This window comes from Vombatus ursinus, unplaced genomic scaffold (assembly GCF_900497805.2).
Source record: "Vombatus ursinus unplaced genomic scaffold, bare-nosed wombat genome assembly UNPS02001419.1, whole genome shotgun sequence".
Lineage (NCBI taxonomy): Eukaryota > Metazoa > Chordata > Mammalia > Diprotodontia > Vombatidae > Vombatus > Vombatus ursinus.
This window is the reverse complement of record NW_020941197.1, coordinates 21,566,856-21,588,503: the sequence shown is the minus strand read 5'-3', so window position 1 is coordinate 21,588,503 and position 21,648 is coordinate 21,566,856. Positions and strand designations below refer to the sequence as shown.

The 21,648-nt window shown below is 37.9% G+C and overlaps 1 protein-coding gene across 6 annotated transcripts in view; it reads right to left on the bottom strand.

The window, feature by feature from the left end:
- The window catches only part of PHLDB2 (pleckstrin homology like domain family B member 2), a 149,669-nt gene that overhangs the window by 25,763 nt on the left and 102,258 nt on the right, over window positions 1-21,648 (bottom strand). For all 6 annotated transcript variants that reach the window (XM_027867949.1, XM_027867979.1, XM_027867988.1 and 3 more), the window contains 3 exons: window positions 20,616-20,756; window positions 19,414-19,513; window positions 8,284-8,491 (listed from right to left, as the gene is read on the bottom strand). In XM_027867949.1, coding sequence (XP_027723750.1) covers window positions 8,284-8,491; window positions 19,414-19,513; window positions 20,616-20,756 — 449 coding nt within the window. The remainder of the gene's footprint in view (window positions 1-8,283; window positions 8,492-19,413; window positions 19,514-20,615; window positions 20,757-21,648) is intronic.

Sequence of the window (21,648 nt, the reverse complement as noted above, 5' to 3'; positions counted from 1 at the left end):
GAGATTGTTGACTCCCATCTCATCCAAGTCCTCTGAGTACTAAAGTAACCTGGGCTAAAGCGGAAGGCACTCTGGTATTGGCAAGGCACCAGGACGTTTTAGATGGGTCCTGGGACTGCCATGGCTTGAGGAGGGGTGAGGGCATGTAATAGGTGGAGTCTTGGGTGTCCCCAGTGGTGGACCAAAGCACCACTGTTACCAGACTGCAGAACTGCAGTCATTTGCTCTTTTCCATCACTTTCAGTGCATACTATTTATGCTATAAATTCAGTAAGCAAAGCCTTTTTCTCATGTTTCCTATAGATCTGGATACTAACTCTAGGCCAAGTAAGTTAATAACTATTATTAGTAGTAATAGCGATGACGCCCATACTGAAGTTGAGCATCAGTATCCTGACTACTTTGCTCCATACGCTCATTACCTCAGGACCTTCAGTGGAATGGAAAAATTACACACCATTGAGTCTCAAAATCTCTTGGCTTTTAACACATGTTATTCTTCATTTCAAGCCACGTACTTGTTTCACAGTAAATGTCTTTGATGCAGGAGAAGCACATTTTTTCCCCTTAATCACATAACTTTTTGGCAGCAAGTGGTATTCTTGTTACAAAAAGTGATGCCTCAACAAAAAAATGTGAAGGTCAAATGTACCCACAATGTGACAGAACACTACATTTCCACAGGACATTTCCTGTGGCATAATAAACCACGAGACTAAGCTCATGTCCCCAGAATTCCAGCATGGAATTATATCCTTAATTTATGTATAATTTCAGGGTATGTTACTATACAATTAAACAGAAATCATACCAGAACCTTATTTTCTACTCTTTTCTTTTTCAACTGGGCTTTGAAAAAGAAGACAAGAATGACATCTCCCTAATCTACTATCTTTTGTCCTAATGGGTAATCAAAAAAAAAAAAGGTATCCTTATTGTGTTTTCCTGAGGTAACTTTCTTAAGGTTAATTCCAGAGATGTACTGCAGTGTAAATGGATAGAGTAAGCTTGTTCCAAAGCCAAGACGACAGAGATTCAAGTCCCAACACATATAAGCCATATTTCCTTGGGCAAGTTGACACGTCCCTTAAGCTCCCAGTGGTCTAGGTAACTTTCTGAGACTAAGGTACAGAGAAGTAAGTACAGAGAGTTCCTCAAACGGAAGTTCCCTATACTGATAAAATCACAGATCCAGTTCCTGATATCTATTAATGAAATACGTATTTTCTATCAAAGAATAGAGCCCTAGAGACAACGTGGTATGGTGGAAGGCACAATGAACCCAAGGTTTCCTTTGATCGAATGTAAGCATCTTGAGATCAGACATTGCTTCATTTCCATTTATTTATTTGTTTGTGAGGCAATGAGGTTAAGTGACTTTCCCAGGGTTACACAGCTAGTAAGTGTCAAGTGTCTGAGGCCTAATTTGAACTCAAGTCCTCCTGACTCCAGGGCTGGTGCTCTATTCACCATTTTTTTTTTAAATGTACAATCAGTGTCTATGGTGGTATATAGTACATAGTAGGTGCTTAATGAATCAAATGAGACAATTTCTATAAAAGGTCTTGTAAACTTAAATCAGTATGTAAAATTGAGCTATCAATATTATCATCATTAATATCAAAATCATATTAAATGCTTGATTGATATTTTTAATATCCTGGCTCTGATACTGATTAGCAGATATGACTGGGTCAGCTCTGCTGAATTACTGTTCAAAAGCTTTTGAACCATGCATGGCCATGTATGACTATTAGCTAGGTAGTCCAGGTAAGTAGTAGAGTCTGCTAATTTTAAAATTCAATGTATTTTTTTTTTGGCTAGGCAATGGGGTTAAGTGACTTGCCCAGGGTCACACAGCTAGTAAGTGTTATGTATCTGAGGCTGGATTTGAACTCAGGTCCTCCTGAATCCAGGGCCGGTTCTCTATCCACTGCACCACCTAGCTGCCCCTAAAATTCAATGTATTTAGCACCTAGCTGCCCCTAAAATTCAATGTATTTAGCAGCTAGGTGGACTCTGGGCAAAGTCACTTAGCCCCAATTGCCTCATTAAGAAAGAAAGAAAGAAAGAAAGAAAAATGTATTTGGCATCAGGAACACATAATCTTTCCCTTCTCCTTTCAGAAGATATCTTGCCAATAAAATGGGGATGGAAGGAGGGTATTATGTAGCCATAGGGCTAACTAGTCCAGACTGTTGTAACATAATTTCCCTCTTTAAATCTCTGATGGAGCTACAGAAAGAGCACTTTAGGAGGTATTGATAGTGCTTAATCACATTCTTTTACTTTCAGGGAAAAAAGAAAAAGATAATTCATACCTCTTCAATGGCTCTTATTGAGATCTCAGAGCTATTCATCCCATCAATGAGAGATGAAATTACATGAAGGTAGAAAAAAATGTATTTATTCTCTAAAACTAGGTAAGAGACTTCCTTACAGACCCTTTAAGACCCAAGGTCTTTTTCATATAAAATTCCTATCTAGCCTTGTGTTCTGTATACTATTGTTGTGAAGTTGCCTTTTTCAAACTTAAGAACAGGATTTTGCATTTATCCCCATGACATCTCATCACATAAGAAGAACCAGTCTATTCCTTGTCTCCCTACTTCTCTCCCCACCCCATAAGCCTTTGAGGATACCCATTCAGTCATCCAGCAGGGACAATGTCTGACACCCTTATTATGTGTAAGAAACTCAGCAGGCTTCCATCAAGACAAAAATAAAAAGTCCCTGACCTGGAGGAGCTTAAATGCATTCATTACCCCTTCCTTCCTTCAGACCATCTGCAGATTTGATAAACAGCTTTTTTACGTTTACATTACTAAAGTCTGAAATAAAGAACTACTTTTCTGTCTCTGCATCCAATTCAATGGGAAATTTCTAGTTACCAGATAAAGTGAAAGTGACAACAGACATTTTGATACTAAAAGGTCAAGCGACCAAAATCTAATCAATATTATTTAGTATAACAAGAAGGTTATCTTTTCTAATTCCCCTAGAGAAATTTAATGTGATGTAAAAAAGCCACTGGATATGCAAAGTATAGGATTTTTGAGCTGGAAGAAATTGTACAAATAATCTGGTTTAAGCTCTTTGCTTTACAGATTAGGAAACTGAGGCCAGGATATTACTATATTAGGTACATTCTATGATGTGCCTGAAATGATAAAATACCCTCCATGTGTACATGCACATGCACACACACATTTATACACACACACACACACACACACACACACATACACAAAATATATATTTATAAACAGTGCTTCATCTTGGGTACTATGCCAGGAATTCAAATGTGCTCTCTGTTTTAATTTTTCCCCCTATTATTTCTACTAGATAAAACACAGTGAATCATCATTAGAAACAGGTTTAAATGTCTTGTTATACAAAAATATCACATATAAAATCATTAGATTAATGTCGTTTGTGACTAATTGCTAAGTGTTTATAGTTTTATGCACACATTTGGTAGAAATATTTACTTTAAAATGTAATATAAAGAAGCCCTACAGGCAATTTGGTGCAGTGGAAATAGCATTAGCTTTGAAGTCACTAGATATAGGTTCAAATCCCTGGCTCTGCCGCTGGGCAAGTCGTTTAATCTCTCTCAGCCTATCTTCAAAAGAAGTTCTAAACAGGTGATCTCTAGCTCTTGATCCTACACTTATGACCCTAGAAATCTCCAAATTGTTAAGGTGGGAAATGTTCAGGTTTTCAATGTCCACCAAAACCTCCACAAGCACGACATGATCCTGATGCCACTGAATTCACTCACTTTCCCTTTTTCTTTAAACTCTTCCTTGCTGCCATCTATCATCATAACTCCTATGACCTCATCAATATAAATGGGTGCCCACATGGTTTAAAGTATTACCCAAGTTCCTTTCATGCAGAAGATGGCTTGGAGCCCACCACAGGAACACAACTCATGTTATCCATAATGTGAACTCAAAAACTACCTACATGAACTACTGACTGGAGAACTAACACATATGAAATGTAATACATGGTACCACAAGAGTATATGTAAACAATTCCTTTGTTGGGTCAGAGCTGACAAAGGCAGAAACCAATCTGCCTGACCTTCCAAGAATGTATGTACTATTTTATTCAGGCTTTCCTGAGATTAAGTGATTGTTACTGTCTTTTCAATCTAGAAAATAATGATCCAAATATTAAGCTTCAGATTCTCCATTCCCTTCCCCTCCCCCCCAACACCTACATGAATTCCAGCCATTTTGACCACAGCAGGACACCTCTGGCACTATGTAAATACTGTTTCGGTCATTAATGCTGGAATTGTAATGAACTGCTCTATAATTGTACCGAAACAGCAGCACCAATTCTCTTCTCCCACACACTGTTCCTTGGCAGCATTGTTAGGCTAGAATTTGCCTTTGAAGTGATTTAGTTTTTGGTTTCTAAGACCCCACAACTCATGGGTTAGTCATTTGAGTGTTTCATGTAGCTTAGTAAATGACCCACTAAACAAGGTTAGGTTGTTTTTCCAATGGATACTTCTACCTAGGGTGATCACCTCTGGAAAGGGAGGAAATGCTCTAAAACTTATATGCCGGTATTATTTCCGAAAATACTTTCAAATTTATATCTTGTTCTATTGTCACAAAATTCCTGTATAGAACAGAAGGGAGAACATTATTTTATTGCTTTAATTTCTATAGACAAGAGGATCAGGGCACAGAAAGCTTCCTTAAGGGAGCAGAAAGTCAGCAGGAAGAGTCAACGTTCTCAGCACAGTGTCACTGGAAGTTTTTGCTGGTGTTGCTGTTTGTCCTTTGTTCAGGAAGAGGACCAATGACATCACAAAGGTGATGTCTTGAAATGTGTATGAATTGGATTTGTGAGGCAGAGTTGCCCAAAGTCATAGGTTCTTGCTCAGTTCTCCAAAGTCATCAAAGTCCAGTGGTAAGACAAGTCAAGACAACTGGCGATGGCCCAGGATGCAGTGGGTGACCTTGGCCTTTCTATAGATTATAGTATAGTAAAAGACAACTGGGTTTGCAGCCAGAATATGTCGGTTCAAATCCTGGCTTTACTATTTACAGGCTATGTGACCTTGGAGAAGTCATTTAACTACTCCAGGACTTAATATTGTCCTATGCAAAACAAGATAATTGGAAAATGAGGGAGTTGATCTGGGTGCTCTGTTAAGATATTTCCAGAGAAAAATAGCTGATACTATTATTTCCATTGATGTATTTTGAATTCCCAGGGGTATGTGGGACTGGGGCCTCTACAATTCAAACTCTGAGATGTTAGAGTCTGTTTGTTTATCTTGATTTGAAGAGCATCTGGTAGTGTGACAGAATCTGAGATCTAGAAGTCAAAGACTCTTATAGTTCATGTAGTGTAACCCTCTTATTTTACAGATTAAGAAACTAAGGCCCAGAAAAGATAAGGCATTTGTCAAGGTCACAAGGTAATATAAGACTAGCAAGCATTTCTATAGCACTATAAGGCTTGCAAAGCTCTTTACAAACATTAGGTCATTTTAACAACCCTGGAAATTATTCCTGCTATTATTCCCCCAATTTACAGATGAGGAAACTGAGACAGACAGAAGTCGAGTGACTTTCCCAGGGTCACAAAGCTAGTGATAAGTTCCTGAGGCAAGATTTGAACTACTGTATTGCTGGCAGACTTCCTACTCTATTCAACACAGTACCTCCTAAGGCCTTTGTGAGAGGTACACTAAGCACTAAAATACAGCCGCTGATGCCCTAGCTCAACTAAGTAGGCCAACTAATGGCAGCTCCCCACCCCCAAGATACATCAGTAGAAAGCACTTAGTCAACCAAGGGTTTAAAAAAAAAGAGAGAAAACACATCAAGCAGTGGCTCACAAGAACATTCTAATTCATTCAGATTCTCATTGGAATCTTGAAATTTCCCCACTATCAATTTCTGCCTGTTCAGGATTGGTCCTTCCCACATTGATAAAAGGACCCTCCAGCATATCTTTTACCTTCCTATGTTTCTAATCCTTGTTAGTCAAAAGTTGCAATAATCATCACAATCCCTTTTCCCTGATATTTTCTCCTGTACTTTCATTCCTATCCAGTTCAGCTCTATTTTTTTCCAGGCTCACTTTAATCCTGGTTTTGCCTCTACCTGTCTTTTCTGCCACGCCCTTTGAAATCACCTCTCTAATTATTATGAACAAAATCAGCCAGTTCTTATTTTTAAGTGTTCCTGTCCTCCTCACACTAACTAAAATTCTTCCTAAGGATACCACAAATCTAGGACCACAAAATCACAGAATCCCTGAAGTTGGAGATCTAAAGGGACTTTATAATTGTTCTCATTATGGAATCTTGGAGTTGGAAGAGACTTCGGAGTTCAATCCCTTCTACAGAATCTCCAGCTTTGTTTGAAGTCCTCTAGTGACAGGGAACCTTCTGCTTTCTAAAGCAGTCAATTTCATTTTTCAGCTCTTCATTATCTCTCCCCTGGACTATATTACATCCCAAATAATCAATCTCATTGCCTCTAATATCTCCCTGTTACAACTCATTTCAAAAACAATGGGAGATTAACCTTCCAAATACTTGAGTCTGATCATGTTACTCCATAGTCCAAAAACCTTTAGCGCCTACTCTTTTTCTACCCAATAAAAGTTAAAATGTATTGGTTGGCATTTAAGATCCCCCTCAATTTGGATCCAGCCTGCCGTTTCAGCTTTATCTCACACTCCTTCATACCCTTAAATATTCTGGCCAAACAGGTCTACTCAACCCCTCCTAACATACCCTGTACTACCTTGCTTCCTTCTTTGTTCATGTCCTGCTTCACATCTGGAATGATTTCCCCTCAAACCCTATGCTACTACGTTCATTTGCTTCTATACGTTGTATATCTAATATATTCCATGATTGACTTTTCTATGTTTTTGAAACTAGACGTTTTAATGATTACTACTTTGTAAACATCTTTGCAACTCTGGCACTTGCAGAACCCCTTCCTAGGATGATTCTTTTGGAAGCTGTGCAGAGGACAGACTGGAGAAAGGAATACAAGTAGGAGGCTATTGAAATAGTCTAGAGATGTGATAGCTATATACGTGGAGAGAAAGTGACTGACTTGACAGATATTATGGAGGCAAAATCAGCAAGACTTGGCAACTGAAGGGAAATAGGAAGTGAAGTAGAGGTAAAAATCAAAGAGGATTCTCAGGCAGTGAACCTGAGTGACTCAAAGGGTGGTAATACCCTCAACTAAAATAGGGGAAGTTTGAAGGAGAAGTGGCTTTAAGTGGAAATTTAATCCTAAATTAGGTGAGGACCATACCATCTGGAGCAACCACATTGGCCTCAGAATGCATTAAACTGTAGCATTAACTCTGGAGTAAGAGGAGCTGAGTTCAAATCTTGCATTTGGTATTTATTATAAAGCTTTGGGCAAGCCATTAAACCTTCCTGAACCAATAAAATGAGGGGGATTGGATTAGCTGCCTGCTAAATTCTCTTCCATTTCTAGAGCTATAATCCTATGAACATCTGTCCCTCCTACATAATGTCTTGTATCATACCATCCTTTAAGTGCTCCTTTATGAGATGAATTCATTATGCAACACTTTGCTTATCTCAAAGGGACAACATAGACACAAAATGAGACAAAACAACAATAAAAACCCTTTTAAGTATTCTAATGTTTGGTTTTAGCTAGAACTATATTACTAAAAACATACTGTAACAACTGTGAAGGCTCTGCCTCTAATGTTGACATTTGCTGCTTTGCAGAGGTGAAGTAGTAGCTGAATAGACTACAGAGCTTCAGCAGGTCTAAGTCCATTGGTTCCATCTAGTTAGACTCAGAATAAAATCATGGAGTAATTGAATATAAGAGGAGAATCTACTGTACTCACATTCAGTGAAGATGGCAGGGCACAGATAGAAAATGAGTGTAAAAAGTCACATTTCTTTGCCCGGCAAACATTTCCACTGGGCCACGACATTTGGATTTTGATTCTAAAGCTAATTTTTGTTGGAGGGGTTCAAGCATTTGGAACAGTGCACATGATGTCAAGTCTTTTAATGTATAGATTAATTCTTACTGAATTCTTTTCTTTCTTTCTTCCTACCTTCTTTTCTTTCTTTCTTTCAAATTCTTTGTTATAGAAGATGGATGGTGGAGGGGTGAGAGGGGGATACAGAGGGGAAAATCCATAAAAATCTACTTAAAAAAAAACTTGACCTCTAGTAATAGACTTGCTTTTTCAAAGGAACAGATGTCTTTTCCAAATCAGAAACCTTACCTGGAGATATTGTCAGGAGAGCAAGCAGAAAGGCTGGTTTCCATGCTGTCAGAGCTATCCATGCTCAAAGTATCAAAGGCATGATCCTTGTAACTATGATCTGGGTATTGGAAACTATTCAAATAGACATTTGATTCAGATGCAGTTCGGTTGTAAAAATCAGAAGATTTCTGCCTTTGTCCTTCATTCATCTGTTGGTGATTATACCCTACAAGAACCACATGCAAAAAAAAAATCAGTCTCCTTCATTTTTCAGTCTTGAGATCTCATTAAAAAGAAAAGAGGCTATAAACCCATAGGCAGCAATCAAAAGCATCTGCAAATGAATTCTGAGTCCTGTTCTAATTTGTTTCTAGGCAGATATGATCAAAGAAACTCAGTGCACTCTCACACCTCAAGCAAAAGAGAAAGAGCTCAAGAATGGGCTTTATGAGAGCCTTCTCTTATGAACAAATCCTAGGACTCATTTCACACACTGCTCCTGGATAGCTCCTACCCATTCACTTCAAGCCCATGAAGTCTCTGGACACACAAACCCCAAAAGACTACAACCTAGGCACTAAAGCATCAAGACTTTGGATGGCTCACCCTAGAGCTGTTTTAAGCGACAAACTACCAGAAGAAAATCTGGTTAAAAGAGTTTCCATGGCTTTTGTGGAAGTGCGAGGCAAGAGAACTATCAGCATCCTTTACCACCACTACCACTACTACTACAGACAGTCAAGAGGATCAGTTTGGACAAGTCAAGGCACCTCCCTGGGCCTCAGCTTCCTCCTCTGTAAATTAAAGGGCTTGGACTATATGACCTCTAATGATACTTTCAGCTCTCAAGTTTAAATGTTATATTTTCCTTCTCTCTTCTTTTTTAGCTTCTCTCAATGGCCTGGGATTTATTTTTTAAAAAATTAAAAGGTGATCCTCCCTATAGGAGCTCTCCGTCCCACTCTCACTTCAGTCTTAACATTGAGGCATCAGAATTTTGGAAATATGGTGGGCAAAGGCAGGTGACAAGACCATGTGACAGAATAGCCCTAAGACCAGTTGTTTCATCTCTTATCCTAGATTATGAGAACTACAGACCTCTTTGAACAGCCCATAGTGGATTCTTGTCATTTAAAAAAAATGCTCCTCAGATAATTTTAACCTGGTGATTTATGCTTGTGTTGTGAAACACTTCCCTTCTAAGTAGCCTTAACTACAGCCAATGATGAGACACGGTTTCACCAAAATAGAAGTTTGGGCCCAGTTCCCTTTGAGTACTAATTATTCATGCCAATGTGAAAAGGTGGCATGAAAAAAATTAAATTTCCAGTTAATAAAACAAAAAAACCCTTATCTTAGCCAGTATTTAGTGTTTCACGTTAATATTTAATGTTCTTCGCTCATCTAATGATTTCATGGTCCAATAAACTTTCTATGAAGGCCACTGGCAACTTAACACAATTGGCTGACTTGGTCTTCAGTTCCTTTCCTCTCCTGTTTTGGTAAGGAGCTGCTGCTGCTGCTGCTGCTGTTGTTATTGTTGTTGTTTGTCCTAGGGTGAAGTGGCCAAAAGACAAGTGATAGGAAGACGGAATAAAAATTTATCTCAGATTGGTTCTTCAATGCATTGACTATATAGCAGCCACGTCAACTTTAACACAGTATTCCAGTCCTAGACATCGCTTCAGAATGCTGATTAGATCCATGCAGAGCATCCATGCTATTAAGTGGTTTGGGACATTCCAAGCAATAAAGTGAAAATTTTGATCTTAAAAGTTAAGTAATTTCTGGGGAAACATTAACATCTTATCGATATAAATTGTCATTGTGCATTGAAATTCTTCCCAAAATGAATAAATCAAGCAAATGGCTCAAAGGAAGGCAATGAAATAGAAAGCATATTATGAGATATTATGAATCTTCATCATATAGGCAAGGAAATAAAGCCATGGCATAAACGTGAGTGGAGCTTTTGTCTTAAAATACACCAAAGGGCAGAATATTGCACTACTTCTTTAAATTTACCTTTGATACTTGAGCCTTTGGAATGACTAATTGCTCCTTTTAAAGCGTTTTCCATGATTATGAAAGAAGAAAAAAAGAATTATTTGAAAAGATTGTACAAGTGAACATTCCTTTGGCCTTTCAACAAAGGCTCATGGCTCATAAAATTTCCAATGGGCACCAGTCACAGTAAAGAGATTTCCTTACTTAGCAATGAAAAATGAATGCACAATATATACAGTAATGTGGTATAAAATACACAGGAGTGAGTAACGAAAGGTTTTATTTTCTTCTTTTCTTCTTAAAATAAGGTTGGTGTGGTCACCCTTCCTCTTCCTGAATACCAATGATTAAAGACAATTCATCATTTACACAGCAATTGAGATTTATTTTTAGGATCAAAATATCATTTTTGTATTTCTAAATGCATATGACCCACAGCTGCTATGAAAGAGGCTTCATTTTGTCTTAAATGTAATGAATTATGTAATTGTGAAATATACAAACAATCAACCTTCACTGCATCTTAGTGATATAGGCAGGTGAGTAAAATGGCCTGATTTTAATACAGGGACACTGCGGCCTATGTAATAATAATAATAGGTAACATTTATATAGTGCTTACTATGTGCCAGGCACTGTGCTAAATGCTTTACAATTATTATTTCATTTGATTCTCACAACAACCCTGGGAAGTAGGTACTATTATTATGTCTGTTTTATAGATAAGTAAACTGAAACAAACAGAGTTAAGTGACTTGCTCAGGGTCATACAGCTAAAGTGCCTGAGGCTGGATTTGAACCCGGGTCTTCCTGACTCCAGTTTGGCACACTATCCACTGCACTAGCCAGCTCTAGTGACAATAATGTGCTAAGGAGAGGATGGTCATAAAACCAGATCTTTTAGCTCCAATTAGTTGCCTGGTTTAAATGGTGGTCTCTCAGGGCAAGCAGATATACACACTACCTACTCGGGAACATAAAAGTTATCTATGCTTCTCCATACATATCCTTCCCAATTCAGAAGCTGGTCCTAAGGATTGTCCTTCTTCTATCATGAGAACCTCACCTTAAGTCCTCAAATCAGAATATTCTAAAAAATGTTCTAACAAATTCCTAACATGTTTAATCATATCACTAATGCTGAGGTTGTGAGTCTCCTTGTATGTGGTGAATAATTCTAAACATCTTGATACATGTCAATGGTAGCATTTCCATGAGTGGCTTGCTCTCAAAAACCTCTGCCTTGGTCAAAAATGGACCTTGGCAGGGAATCCATATACTGAAAAATACTTTTCATACAACAATTTAGAAACCATGGGAATTTTCTGATTTCCTGTTGGGTATGCTTGTGCATCCATGGCAAAATGATCATTCACTACTGAAATCTGACATTTCCTTACTATATCCTTCAAGAAATAAAAAGTCAATGCAATTAAAAAATGTTCTAAAAAAAAACAAACAAACACCTTACTTTGTGTTGGATTTCAACAGGGTAAATCATTATACCCATCCCAGCCACTCAGTTAAAATTCTCTTTGTGGAGCTTTGAACCATTGTAGTGGTCTATATTTCTATGGCACTATAAGAACCTTTCTGCATTTCTCTATTGTTGTTTTTCAATCATTTCAGTTGTGTCTGACTCTTGATTTGGCATTTCCTTCTTCAGCTCATTTTACAGATGAGGAAACAGGGTTAAGTGACTTACTCAGAGTCTTAGCTATAAGGCTCTGAAATAGAATGGTCTGAGGCTAGATTTGAACTCAGGTCTTCCTGGCTCCAAAATAGGATAGAATCTATCCACTGCACCACCTAGCTCCCTGCTTTATATAGTTAACTTCAAAAGGAACTATTTTTAAGTGATTATAAGTAAGATGCAGATATGAAAACAAAGGATACAGTAATGCTGACCACTTGCACATTTGTTTTAAAAAGTGAAAAAAAAATACATATACATACATATGCATATATCTACATGTATGTGTGTGTATACACACACATACACATGCTAATATTCAACTAAATCTTTATCTTTAACATTATGTCACCTTCTAAAATCACTTTATCCAAGTGTGTCCATAGGCATTAGAGATCAAGTTGTTGGTCTTTCTGTATCTGAAAGCGGACAGTCTTTCTGCCATCATAACAATACTTGGAGCTTCACCTTGAACCCTGACATTAGGAATAGGTCCAAAGCCTTTAAAATACATAAACTTTCTTTCTTTATATATTCATTTGTTTATTTAAAAAAATTTTGGGGTTCCAAATTCTCCCCTTCCCTTCCTCTAACCCCTTTTTCACCCACTGGGAAGAAATGCAATATGATACTTATTATACATGTGACATCATGCAAAACATATTTCCATATTAGCCATGTTACAAAAAAAAGGGAAGAAAAATAAAGAGAAAAAAGAAAGCTTTAATCTGAACCCAGAGTCTGTCAGTTTTCTCTCCACAGGTAGCTAGCATAAAATACACAAATTAGTCTTCACTTGAACTGAACTTTCCAGCCTTGGACCTTGGATCTTTGTTACTTCATTGCCCCCCAAGTCCAATGCTTTAGCATGAATAGTGAGTGGCCAAATCCTATACATCAACAGTGGTGAGTTTGATCCAAAACATTGGAGCAAATGCTTTCCATTTCAGGCACGAGCCTGCATGGGATTACCTCACTGAAACAAAGCCTTTTCTTTTGATCGGCCACTTGGAAGATGGAAATAGAAGTATTATGATAAATTAATGAGAATTATCCTCCCCATCCTGCCTCTGAAAATTACCAAAATTTCTGCAGGTAAAAGAGTGATGTCTCCTTCAAAAGGAGCCACTTTGGGAGTCTATCTATCTATGCCCATGGCACTGCCATTGTTCCAAACATTTTTATAACTCCTTTTTTTTTTGAAGTGGCATACAGAGATGATTTATGAGCCACATAAGAAAATCAATTGCATTCTTGTATAGCCTTCCCTGGATCTCTACCCTTTTTTGCTTCCTTTTCTCTGCTTCATAGTGTTGGTGACTACCCTAGAGTTGAGACAATGGCAAGAAAGGATGTACGGTAAGGGGTGCTTATTTGGAACACACCAGAAAACAGGCTCTGGATTTAGAGGAGAGAATACAGGTTGAGATCTTGACTCTACTACTCACCACCTTATGTGACCTTGAGTAAATCACTTTGTTTTTCTGGACCTCCCATTTATACATCTGGAAAAGGAGAGGGTTGGACTAGATGTCTGAGGTCCCTTCCATTTCTAAACTTTTGATCTTAAGATCCTTGAAATTAGCTTGTTTGTATGCCCATATTTGTGGGGCAGATAGAGTGCTGGGCCTGGAGTCAGGAAGACTCACTTTCCTGAGTTCAAATCTGGCCTCAGAAACTTATTAACTATGTGAACATGGGCAAGTCACTTAACCCTGTTTGTCTCAGTTGCCTCATTTGTAAAATGAGCTGGAGAAGGAAATGACAAACCACTCCAGTATCTCTGTCAAGAAAACCCCAAATGGGGACCCAAATGAAATGGCTAAACAACAACAATATGCCTATATTTCATACAAAACTCTGAAAAAAATTCCCTTGTTTGTGAAGCCTTTCCTGATCATTGCTACTTTTCAATTGCTCTCCCTGTATAAATTTACCTTTTATGTATTTTGTATGAAATATTTTATATATTTTTATTTATGCACATATTTTCTTCCCTGACAGAATGTGGTCAAAAGAAAGGAACAATCCCTTGATTGTCTTCCATTTTTGTCTTTGTATTATCCCCTTCGTGCATGTCAAATAGTGGGTGATCAATGAATATTTGCTGAGCAATTGATTGATAGGTGGGGATAACCTTGATAAATTCAAATCTCACTAGAAGTTGAAGGTTTCCTGTAGGTTTCAGTGAACTTTTTTGTCATTCTCACAGTAAGATAAAATCTCACATTTCCTTGCCATCTTAATAGAAAAAAAATACCCCATTGTTCTAGATAAATTTATATTCAGTGTTAGTTGTTTATATCTTCCTTCTCTTTCCTCACCCCCTCCAACACTTCTAGGGTGCTTTACTTACAAAATTATCTTAGAAATTCTGATGTTTGGGGGGAAAACCAATTTCTAATTTATACAAGATCCAATCCTCCTCTGGCTCTTTGCCTCCACATGGCCAACTATATCACACCAATGAAAAAAAAATTAGCTGCTTTTATCACTGCCAATAACCCCCTACCCCCCAAAAAAAAGAAAGGAAGGAAGGAAGAAAGAAAGAAAGAAAGAAAGAAAGAAAGACCAACCAACAAAACAAAACAAAATAAAAAAAAAAACAAGAATGAAACTCTTCATTCCTTACTGGCCATGGAACTTTGAAAAGCTGAGTCTTTAAAGATATTCTTTTAACAAGGCATGCTAATGAGTGTCAGTGAAATACTTCTCACAGAGTAGTATCATTGGTAGAGAAGCCTCCTTCACCTTCTGCAAATTAAATGAAGACAGGTCATCTACTGCTATTGGGGGGGGAGGGGTATGGAAAAGAGTAGCAGAGGAAAACAACTAACCCTTCCAGTATCTAGATCCAGTATTCCAGATAACTTAGTTGTTCATATAGGCAGAAACAATTAATTTTCAACAGGAGGAAAGAAATACAGGAGGTGAGAAGGGATTTCAAGAGCACTTTACACCCTTTATGTACTAAAACAAATAACTAGTTTACTGGAGAACTCACCCAAAGCAGGGGGATGGAATTGGTTAGAGCTAAATCTATTTATTCAGTACAGCAGATACAAGGTACCACTACAGGCTGATATTATGTCTTCCTGTGTTCACCACATCAGAATTAGACTAATTCAAAGATTGAATATATTAAGGGTCGCACTTCTCCTTTCCCATACCCTTCTTTGGTATGGGAGTCATAGAATCAGAGATCTAGAGGTGGATGAGACCTCAGAGGCCAACCCCCTCATTTTACAGGTGAGGAAGCAAAGGCAGGTATGAGAAGGTAACTTGCCCAAGGTCACATAGGCAGTTACTGTCAGAGGTAGGATTTGAACCCAGTTCTTCTGACTCCTGAGCCATTGTTCCTCCCACTATACCACACAGGCTTCCTTATAAGTAGTAGTAACTTGCCAAATCTTTGGATGGGTAGAATTCTGCTAAGATGTGTCACTATTCAGTCAGAATTAATCAGGAATATGATAGTATGGTCACCATGTAACAAAAATGAGAGATAATTTAGAAAAAGAGAAGATATAGATTATTTACATGGATAAAGAAGGCAAAACTAACCGGTATTTCATCAAATCAACACCCCATAGCTCACCTGCTGAAAAATTCACTCTTCCTAATCTCAGTCCAGAGGAAGAAGGGGGAAGTTACAGTAGATGTCACAAATGAAGAAAGTTGTAGAGAGAAAGGAAGGAGACACAGGTGGCCAGGATCATGAAGGATGACAATGAGATATGAAAAACATACAATGAATACTGCCAAGATAGAGCTTGTCAATGAGAATGTTAGTAATAATACTGAGTCTTCCATTAAATGTTAATAAATTACTCAGTTCATATTTGTCCGTTAGACCAAAGAGTACAAGTACACAAGAATTCAAGTTAAAAAAAAGAAAAATAATTACATTGCACATGCTAACCTTTTTTTAAAAAGTATAATTATTATTAGGTCATACACAAACATTACTCAAGCCATTATCAAATGAGAATCAAAAACAAGCCCACACTTACAAATGTTTGTTTTCAAAAGAGACAACGTCAAATCCTTTCACAAAGCAAATATTAATGCCTTTAAAAGTACAAATTCCAAACTCTTCTTATGATTGAGGTCATATTCTTATCCACTTTGTAATAATCTTCTCTTCTTTAACAGTTTCTAAATGTATCCATTATCCATTTTTTAAAGAAGTGATGACGATACTTTTTTTGGTCATCAATTTATGTTTTTCCTCATTAATCACTAATAGAATGATTAAAAGGGCAGCTAGGTGGTACAGTGAATAGAGCACCAAGCCTGGAGTCAGGAAGACTCATCTTCCTGAGTTCAAATCTGGCCTCAGACACTCACTAGCTATGTGACCCTGGGCAAGTCACTTCACCCTATTTACCTCAGTTTCCTCATCTGTAAAATGAACTGGAGAAGGAATGGCAAACCACTCTAGTATCTTTGCCAGGAAAACCCCAAATGGGGTCACAAAGAGTTGGACATGACTGAAATGACTGAACGAGAACAAGAATGATTAAAAGGCTAAATTTCCAGATGTCTCTTTCTAGTTCTGAAAAGGAGTAACAGCATGAACTGCCGTGGGCCCACATCATGATCTACACCTTTTCCCTTGTGTGGGTCTCATGTTTAACAAATAATGCCTCCACCACTCTAGTGTTTCCAATAGCATCTGACCCTCAAATAAAGAACACAGTCTTGAAGGACTATCTATTAGCAGCAGCTGCCCACAAATGAACAGCAGCTGCAAACATATATTTTAGTTTCTAGAGTATGTGGTAAATTTTGTCTATGTTTGCAAATGAAAATTTAGATTCATGGGAATGTTAAGCCACTATAACTTTGTACAACAATTTAAAATCAGGATATATTTTGGCCTGGAGACGACTTGACAGCAACCTTTTAATCATTCGCTTAAACCAGAAAAAGCACACATTATCTCATTGAAGAAAGATGTCATACCTTTTTTGGGTTTTCCTGAATTTGAAAAAAAAAAAGACAAAAGGACAAAGATCTTATTCATTGTGATACTTACAGGAGTATTTTCCATTACTCTCTATTAGAATAAACAACCTTTAAAACTAAAAGTATTAAGATTCTGAGATTGCTGTTTCAGTGCTATTTTCTTTTGGGCTCTGCAGTTTTCTGTCATGCATAGTTCCCAAACTGCATTACTTGAGGAAGGCTCATATTTACAACGCTGACCTTAAGACATCATGAACAGCAGCAAAGAAGTAGATTGTTACTGGTTTTAATTTAGTTAATGTTGCAATGGTAAAAGATAGTAACATGCTACATTTACAACTAAGTTAAGACCATGAGCTGAGTACAATCTTAAAAACATTTTACTTTCATATTTTTAATGAAGTCAACCAATATTTCCTAACAATGTTAGGGCTGAGTCTTTTACTTTTTGTCAGGCCACCAATGTACTTAGCAAAAATAAAACAAAACATAACAACCCTAACTCTAACCCACAAAAATTAATAAACAACAATAATAATTCCACCAACTCCATACTTAGGAAATGAAGACAAATGCTCCAGCATCACACTAAAGACTGATCTCTTGCCAAGGAATCGCAAAAGTAAATCCCAGAATTGTTACACAAATCAATCTATGAGCACACTCTAAATTCCCTTGTCACTTTATGGAACAAGTTAAGGAGGATTAACCTGTAAAAGAGTAGTTAAAGTCAATGCACTTTCTCTTAAAAAAATTTTTGGGGGGTAATCAGTCATTTCATTGGTCTCTCTATCCATTAAGCCACACTGCCTTTTTAAGCATGCATTTGTTATTGAGACATTTCATTTATGTCCAACTCCTCATGACCCCTTTTGGGGTTTTCTTGGCAAAGATACTGGATGGCTTGCCATTTCCTTCTCCAGCTCATTTTATAGATGAGGAACTGAGGCAAACAGGGTTGAATGACTTGCCCAGGGTGACACAGCTAGTAAATGTCTGAGGATAGATTTGAACTCAGGTCCTCCTGACTCCAGGGCCAGCACCCTATCCACTGTGCCACCTAGCTGTTTTTAATGCACACTTTTTTAAATCTGAGATACCAATTCTTTTTTTAATAGCATTTATTTAGCATTTTAATGTTTTAAAGCACTTTACATAAATTATTACATCTGATCTTCTTACAGCATCCCTGTGTGGTAGGTATTATTATCCCCATTTTACATATGAGGAAACTATGAGAGAGATTAATTGACTTACCCAGGGTTGATACAAATGTCCTCAGCTGTCAAGACCTATTCCTCTACTCTACCTCAGATACACACAGGGATGATCAGTTAATCAACATTTATTAAGCCCTGACTATGTGCTAGGCACTGTGCTAAGACCTGTGAGTCAGATCCTTCATCTTGTCATCACTTTAAAATGGTCCATTTTCTTTTTCTTTTTTTTTTTTGGTGAGGCAATTGGGGTTAAGTGACTTGCCCAGGGTCACACAGTTAGTGAGTGTCACGTGTCTGAGGCTGGATTTGAACTCAAGTCCTCCTGACTTCTGGGCCAGTGCTCTATCCACTGCACCACCGAGCTGCCGCAAAATGGTCCCTTTTCATGACAAGAATGATGAAATTCCTTTATGTGATCATACTCTACTTCTGTTCCCTCTTTTGCTATGATTTATTCTTTTTTGTTGTTCAATTTTATTTTATTTTCAGTCCCACATTCCCTCCCTCCTGGCATCTCAATTCCAGTATGAAAATACAATAATATATCAGAAGATATCAGAAAACATAAGGATGTGTTAGTAACCGTGGCATAATCTTAGGGAAATTAATTACTCTCATTAGACCTTCTGTGGACTTTCAGATTTGAATATTACACTTGAGAAAACACATTGAAACAGGTTTTTCTTCAGTAGAATTAAAACATGTTTGAACATAACACAACTTCAAAGGTCTTGCACAAGTTGATAAACTTTCATTTTTTTTAACCTAAGCTTTCACTGGAAACTATTTCTTACTTTGCTCTTTAAGAAAACACTTTCTATATAGCAAGAATATATTAACTAATGATTACAATTCTCCATTTGTGCTGGTGAACTTCTCTTTCTAATAGACAACTCTTAATAATTTCACCTAGGAGAGCCAGGGAGTGCAGTGGATAGCCGGGCCTGGAGTCAGGAAGACTCATCTTCCTGAGTTCAAATCCAGCCTCAGACACTTACTAGCTGTGTGACCTTGGGCAAGTCACGTAACTGTTTGCCTCAGTTTCCTCATCTGTAAAATGAGCTGGAGAAGGAAATGGCAAACCCCTTTAGTATCTTTGCCAAGAAAATCCCAAATGGGGTCATGAGGAATTGGATGTGACTGAAATGACTAAACAACAACAACCAAAATCTAGAACTTGGGTTGACTCCCTATTACCCTAAATACTAAGCAAATACAAATGTTAAAGAATAGGGCTGTGTTTCCAAAGGTTTGTACCTTTGTGCATCCTCCTCGATTCTGAATCTTTGGCCATCGTTGCTAGGGAGTGAGGGAGGACACTGCCACAGCTGTTGCTCTGTCCTAGAGGCAAATGACCCTGCAGAAAATCACAAAGGAAAACTTTAGAAAAATGGCAGCCAGAACAGTCTTTTTTTGGGGGGGGGGGAGGGAGGAGGAAGAGAAGAGTGTTATAGCACTTAAGAAGGAGGCTCTTGCCTTCAGGCCAACAGAACTGTATAGTAAAGGCCAGTTTCTGTCAGGAAACCAAAGAGTGGTCTCTTGACAAGTTGCATGGAGACTCACGGAATTTACTATTATACTTCTAAAGATATGCAAGTAGGGAACCAAGTGCCATAGAGGGGCTGACCAGGAGTTTACCATGCATGAAAAATAATGTAAGCAGTAATGCTGGTACCTGTAACTGAGGAAGGGAAGATCTACCCTATTTGACATAGAGCATAGGTTCAGGGTTAAAAGGGACCTTAGAGGTAATCTATTCCAACCTGGTTACTTTCAAAACTCAGATCAAATTCAACCCTCTGCAAGATGCATTTCTTTGTTCTTCTTTCTCCCACTCCCTCCAACAGCCCCCATTCATGTACTCTCTGAGATTACCCCCTATATATACTCTGTATGATCAAATGAGATACTATTTGTAAAGTGCTTAGCACAGTACCTGGCACATAGTAGGCTCTTAATAAATGCTTGTTCCCTTTCTCTTCTTTTCCATTGAATAAACGTAGTTGTTTGCATGTTGTCTCTCTCATTAGAATATGTGCTTCTCAAGGTCAAGGACTTTTTTTGAGAGGGAGGGAAGCATCCCCAGGACTTAGAACACTGTCTAGCACATATTAAACACTTACAATGTTTGTTGATATAATTGCTTCATTAACTGACATTGTACAAATAAAGACACTGAAGATCTAAGAGTTTAAGTGACCTGCTCAGAGTCACACAGCACACAGAGGTTGGAATTTGAGCCTAGATCCCATCATCCCAAGTCAATGCTCCTCTTCTGTACCAGGATGCATCCCCATTGTCTCCACTTAGCAACCAGTAGTGTGGTGGTTTATTATAGTGTGTGTATGTGTTTGTGTGTTTATTTTGAATCACAGGCTGTTTTGAAAATTTGCTTACATTGAATGCTCCTCCTAGCAATTACACTAAGTATGTAAGTATTTCCCTTCTCCGCATCTCACCTTTGGAGTGATGTTTCTTCCCATAGTAGCACTGCTGAAATGTGGAGATACTGAAGGTGTAGTTTTCTTCCGAGGCAAGGTATCACTTAGATAGAGGCCTTCCTTGTGCTGCTTCTTTCTTTCTTCCAGATTTCTGAAATGCTTTAAATGCAAATCACAGAGCAAAAAGGGCAATTCTGAATAACTGAAATAGACCATTTAAAGAAACTGCATTCAGCACAGATCAGAATGAGGTTACCTAGCTTGGAACTTTGTCACAGCTCATGTCTTTGATTAAGTCTTTGCATTTCCTTTCAATAACATGTAGACTTAGAGATAATAACTATTCTAGAATTTGGAGCTGGAAGAATCTTTAGAGAGGTCATCTATTCCAACTCATCTTAGAAGATGTATTAAGAAATTAAGGAGCAGAAAGGTAAACCATCTTGTCCAAAGTCACACAGCCCCTTCAAAGCAAATCTGAGTAAAACCCTGGTCCCAAGACTAGATGCATGGATGGTGACAGGATTTACTATGACAATGTTAAAAATGCTAAAAATGATCATTCCTCAGCTTTCACTTTTGTTAGTGTCTCAGGAAGACTTACAAATTATTGTCATGATCCACCTGCGGGTGGTGAAGCATCCAATCACAACGGGTGAGATAAATAGTTTCTCTCCCGTCTCTGACAGTTCTTAGAAGTGAATGGGAAAATGGGAACAGAGGAAAAAAGAGAGTAAGGTAGAAAATGGAGAGAAAGAGCAAGTAAGCAGGGGCGTTCTTTGAAAGTCTAACTACAGTCTGATCATTTTAAAATATAAGCCTCAAATCCACATCTTGTTCTCATGTTCAGTGTTCTCCTGGGTATCACACTCGTATTAAATGCCTTTTGCCAAGGGATGCAAAACAGCAGTTTTCCTCCTACTTAAATCCTCCTGCAGAGCATTTTATTTCTTCCTGAAGAGGAATATATATAAGTTTTAACATCCTGAAATACATCCAAATTTTTCTTGACAATAACACGTCATGGACAGTAGGGAGATTTACTTACTGG